Here is a 6,014-nt window from a genome sequence, read left to right as displayed (position 1 = left end):
ACAGATGGAAGTTAAAATATTCATGCATATCACTATTGAGCCAATTAATCTGCATTTTCAACCGCGATAGCGAATGCTTCTCCCGCGATTTCGATCACATAAATTTCATACCATATAACCTCCAATATAATATTAAACGTTTACATAATTTACTCTAAATCTATGGAGTGATTATTGTCCCGCAATTCTGTAAAGTTCTTTTTGTTCTCTGCTCTTTCTTTAGATATTTAATCTTCCATCTTTCTTTAGATATTTAATTGTCCATGCTCCTTCACCAGAACAACTAGAACAATCCGCTCCCTGATGATCCTATACATTCTTTCAATATTTTGTCCAATTGCCCACCATTGAAGGATTTTGACGCACCTCAATTTTTCATTGTTTTTATTGTATTTGCTTTATCCTATTACAGACAGCGAATTTACTGCCTAGGGAAGAGCCTCAAATTCTTCGTAGTACAGTGCATAGAAGACTATAACGACAAGTTATAACTAACCGTACAGCAAAAAGCTTTGAGACATGTAACAAGCAGCTATAATTTATCTGTTGCCTACAATGTAAAAATACCCCCAAGGCGCGTCACGGAGAGTTGTCAAACAAAATTTGACACCAAACTACTTAATGAGATATTTGAGCATTTGACCAAACACACGAGGAATGGCGAAGAAAATAATCAAATAACTTATAAGATTTATGGTAGCCTTAATAGAGGAAGAAAAGACAGATAAAATAGCAAATACATTTGGAAGCTTATTCTAGAGTTTAATACAGTATCTTGGTCACTAGAGGCCCGGGCTCCAGTGGTAGAGCAGCTGAATTCAGGGATAATTACGATTCAAGAATTAAAGGAGCATAAATATATCTCAAAAGTTGCAGAGGTGGGGATGATCGCAGAGAAAGCGAGAGGAGAAGTTACCATGTGATTTAGAAACGAGAATGGAAATTGTGAGATTCAGGGGTTCTTTTACCGCGGCCGATGTCGAATTGATGAACGGGGTTAGATGCCAATTCTGATGCTTTCAGCAGGAGTTTGGGTTACCACATGTTACACAGGTTAGAAGGAAGTTGAATGAGCAAAGTACGTGGTCATTGTAGAATTTAAGTCTAACACCACTGAGAAGTTCAGAGTAGTGGGAACCAAGGCAAAAGTTGTGCAAAAAGCTTGTCGATTTGATGCATTGAATTCAATTTTTAACTGCTTTAATGTTTCATGCATCCGGATTTGGACTTTTACGGCAGAGGCCGGACCAGATCTGTGCCTCACCATAACCTGTCCATCGTCCCGCTGCATTCCAGTTACTTGATATAAATATGTAAATGTTTAAGTCTTACTCAAGAGAGTAAGTATCATATTTATTACAGTAAGTATTTAAATAGTTAATCAAACAGACAAACAGAAATGTCAGTTCAGTAACATTTAAATATATTCGGAGTAAAGTTCGGTATAATTTAAAGATATGCTTATTGTAGTAACACTTGATCTTCTTCTCAATCAAATACCAGTGTGCATCTGCAGGATGTAGTTTACTGTAGAGGCTTGAAAGAGTATTACTGTATCGTTATACAACAAAGTATGTTTAAGGTGTATTGTGATCGAACTGGCAACAACAATTATTGTTTTTGTCAGATGTATAATCATGGCAAATAAAAGTACCCTGTTCTCCATTCTTTGAGAAACTCGTTATCAAGATATGAAAAATTAAAATGACGTATTTATTTCAAGTACCGATTATCTTTGTATTTTACTAATTTTGCCGGTTTTGATGCGTTTGAAATTTGAGTTATGAAATACATCACGGCGCTCATAGTGCGGAACGTGATTAGAAGTGTTAAATTGAAATGTTTTAGTCTGACCATGCTGGGAATACTGCTCTTCAGATTCTCGAAGACAATTGTTCTGAAGTAAAGCGGTGCTGGATTTGATGCCTGTGTATTTCACAACAATTCAAAACATGTTAGATTAAATATCACAAGGATAGATCCCTGCGGCGGAATTAGATGATAGAAACGACACACGATTTATTTATTGTACCAAGACAATACCTACCAGTCGTAGGATAAGTAGTTCAGTTTAGTGTGCAGCAGCAACAGGTTAAAGACTCAGCGAGTAATATGAGACAGGAAGGTTGCAGGAACCACCACGCTGCTAATGCGATTCGCCTTTCCAATCTGAGTTTCATTTAAAAAGCACCTAATTTAATGGCACTATTTGATGTTACACAATTTCATTTGACAACAAACGATTCGCTTTTCACTTTGCCGTCACCTTCGACCGTGGTGCTCTATACACTCCATTAGTTATTTTCGAAGTTCTAGAACAGAAGTGAGAAGTGGCACAAATGTTTCAGGAATACTAGCCGTCTGTAATATCTGAGTACTGATTCTGAAGTGGAGGGTTTGTAAAAAGTAAATAGGTCCATTTAGTTGCATTCTTCCACTTTCAGGTTTCGAATGAAAGATTAAGAACGCATCATTAAATATATGACCATTATTAGCACTCTATCCAAAGTTAAAAACGAACTCACCTTTTGCACGTCTTTTTGATTTGGTCAAACGTGTTATTCCATTCCACGCATAACATGTGAAACAGAACTATAATTTGATACGGCTGATAGATCACTCTCTTTTTCGTCTGTTGGATTCGGAAACCCGAATTGCATACTGATATTTGTTTTTTTAAAAAAGTTGCTGTGCCGTTGATGACTACCCCTCGAAAGTCTCTGCTGGCCAGCTGTGTTGGAGACTGTACTCCAAATTATAACCTTGAAAACCGGCAAGAGCAAAAAGAACGTTGACATTTGATGGAAAGATCGTTTGCAAGGAGCGAGTAGCTCGGAAAGAATATGTGTTTCTGCACATTGCGCTCGTTCAGTGTTGGACTGGATAGGGCTGAAAGGGACTTCGGGGATTTCTCCGTGCTAGGTACAATTTAACCAATATTTATTTATTTTTAGAATAACATATTAAACACATAATTGACGGGAAATATTTAATAACATTTGTTTCTGATAAAAGATCCCGTGTACAGTATACATATAGTTTTTTGAACAATTATTCACAAATGAAATATTCAATACGAATATATACAACGAACAAAAGTTGGAACCATTGCGAGGTTACTATATATCTATATCCACAATCCAGCAATTCAATTCAGAGTTTGCTCGTAAAGTGCTATTATATTGTCCGTTCGGATTTTCATCGCGCCATATTTAACATCACAATAAAACTAAACTGCATGTGAAAGGAAAAGCAAAGAAAGGAGGTCAAAACCTGAAATTTCTACGTACTAAGAACATGATGTCAAAAGCAGATTGTTTTCCCTCTCACATAAACTAAACTTAAGTAACTGCTAGGAATCGTTATCCATCCCGTCCCTGCCCTTGTGTTATTAGGTTAACTTGACTTGCTACTGCGCGGAAACTATTGGACAGCACCAACCGAGATCCGTCCACGTTATATGAAAAGTGGAAGTTTACATGTCCCCTTTCCTTGAAGTACAGACTTTTAAAGAGATTGCTCTCGAAACTGCGGAGTGCTTAATAGACATACTATTCAAAATCTGAGCTCAGATCCATTTTTCAAAATGATAAATTAAAAAAAAGAAATCCGTGATTTAAAAAAGATGAAGTAATTTGGTCGTAGAAAGGAACGCGTACAAAATATGTTTCCAATTCTGCTAATTCACCTTTGCTCAGAGTTTAAATCATGCGTGGAGTCTATTTAAACACAACGTACGTTGAAGAACCACGCAGTTCTAAATCTGGAACAACATATACATGAGTTCGAACAACATTGTTAATTTAATCTGCAAACCACAAATCTGTGCTTTTTGAATGAACCCTTAGTATTCTAATCAACGCGAATCAAATGTTTGCATGCTGCAAAATAGACCGATTTCATTTTATTTGTACAACTTGCGGAAGTAGTAAAAAGAAATTACCACAATTTAAAAATAGTCTCTGTGCCGCTCTAATCAGAGTTGTAAAGCTACAGTGAAACCATCTCTTTCAAAATTAGCTAACTTCAACGATTCGTAATGCGCAGCTTACAAATATTTTAGCTTCAAACATTTTTGACCGGACTTGAAATACCCAACGTGCTGACAAACTAATTGTCATCAGATTTCTGCTGAGTGCCTTTTTTTTTATCTCCGCTCCCTGGTTGTGAGTCAGTATTATTTCTTGTTCGGACCTATTTCTCTTCACGGGTTTCCATTTTAAGGGCTCTGTCTTTTTTTACACCTCCGTTCTTGTTCAATGATGTCCAGGCCTCGAAATCAGCAGAATCGTCGGAATCAGCTGACTTTTGGTCCTATTTAATGAATTTTTAATATTTCAAAAGCAACAAAGGACAAAGGTATATAATGTGCAGCTATAAATACTGACAGATAATGTAACTGGAATACTGAAGAAAATAGATTTTTTTTCTCTCAAATCGGATTTATTCCAGGTAGATACAGCTTTCTAGAAGCTGGATTAGTGAATTTTAGATACTGTTGACCCACTTACAGAAAGTAAATCCTCTTACCTGAAAAGTCTCTTTAAAATATTTCCCGACTTATGTCTAAACACCAATGATTTATGAATCTTTAATGAAGCAGATATTTCTGCTACAATTAACCTCTTCATATCATCTTTAATCAATTTGTTCACCTATTGAAACTGATTTGCACTTCTGCCACTTCGCCCTCACGAATGGACGAGCACAGAGTGTAAGGAATTAGTTTTGCCTTCGGTGGAAGCTGATCGAGTCTGATCTAGATGCAAGGAAGATGAAGAAGATGACGGACAAATCTGCGTGGGACTGCCAGGCAGGGCTCCTGGGGCTGGCAACGTGGAGATGGACGCCAGGGATACTGTGGGTTTGATAGGCACAGGGACGGCTGGCATTGTCTGAGTGCCAGGGTGACAAATCGTCTTCATAGGCACCCCAAACGGGCTGTAATCTGGTGAAACTGGCATAGGAGCCATGGAGTCTAGGACACCAACGTGGGGCCACATGGATCCCACCATGTTACTGAGCTGGTTTGGAACAGGGTAACCAAGGTGGTGCATTACAGAGGCTAAAGGAAGTCCGCTGGCCATCATACTTTTATAGTCCCTTCCAATGATGTTCTCGATGGCGAATGGGTGCTTAAATCCAGTCGACTGAGGCCCGTTTACCCCGTATGGCTGGAACTGGGGCAGGCGCCCCATTGTTGGGGCAGTCTCCGGTGAGGCCAGTCCCAATTTGGCTTGCTGTTGGTGGTGGTGGTGCTGGAAATAGTGGATCATCTGTGAATTTTTGGCGCTGAAGTGTTCCGACCGATGCACCTTAAACCTTTTACGGCGGCGGAGGAAGCTGCCGTTCTCGAACATGTCTCCACAGTCGGGATGAAGAGCCCAGAAACTGCCTTTGCCCGGCTGGTCAGGTCTGCGCGGGATCTTAATGAAGCAGTCGTTAAAGGAGAGGTTGTGGCGGAGAGAATTCTGCCACCGCTGTGTGTTTTCTCTGTAATAAGGAAACCTGTCCATGATAAATTTGTAAATCTCACTCAAGGGAAGCATCTTCTCCGCGGAACTCTGAATGGCCATTGCGGTCAATGAGATGTATGAATAAGGAGGCTTTTGATCACTGTAGGAATTTTTCCCAGGACGAGGCATTTTTAGGCAATATTGGGAAAACAATAATCACAAGTACAACATTCACCAAAGCACCTCGCCCAAGAAGCGAAGCGAGGGAACTGACGATAATCGGATTGCCCAAGATTCCATAAAATCTCGGAATGCCAAGGTGCTGCACGATTACAGTTACTGGTTTACTGCGCTGCCGAAAGATGCCGGAGTTGTTGATGCGGGTTAAAAAGCTTCGCGCTGTCTCACCAGGAGATAAAGAGGCCGGGAAGTGCACACTTGCGTTGTGTGAGCTAACGAGGCTTGTTGTGATCACAGATGCACAGACCCCTGCAGCTCCCTTCAGCGCTTTGTTGCTCTTCATTATCACATGACAACCGCTTAGGGACAAGAGGAGAG

The 6,014-nt window shown here is 39.6% G+C and overlaps 1 protein-coding gene across 1 annotated transcript; it reads right to left on the bottom strand.

Annotated features, from left to right (window-relative positions):
• Positions 1–4,691: 4,691 nt before the first annotated feature.
• Positions 4,692–5,645, bottom strand: foxb2 (forkhead box B2). The gene has a single exon (XM_063069183.1). It carries the CDS (start codon positions 5,643–5,645, stop codon positions 4,692–4,694), a length of 954 nt encoding a protein of 317 aa, XP_062925253.1.
• Between the last annotated feature and the right edge of the window lie 369 nt (positions 5,646–6,014).

Source organism: Mobula hypostoma, chromosome 16 (genome assembly GCF_963921235.1).
Source record: "Mobula hypostoma chromosome 16, sMobHyp1.1, whole genome shotgun sequence".
In the NCBI taxonomy this organism is placed as follows: Eukaryota; Metazoa; Chordata; class Chondrichthyes; order Myliobatiformes; family Myliobatidae; genus Mobula; species Mobula hypostoma.
The sequence above is the reverse complement of the archived record's forward strand: the minus strand, read 5'-3'. Positions and strand labels throughout refer to the sequence as shown.

What these genes read in the sequence shown, in the direction of transcription:
- foxb2 (XM_063069183.1), bottom strand. Translation starts at nt 5,645, where the DNA reads ATGCCTCGTCCTGGGAAAAATTCCTACAGTGATCAAAAGCCTCCTTAT.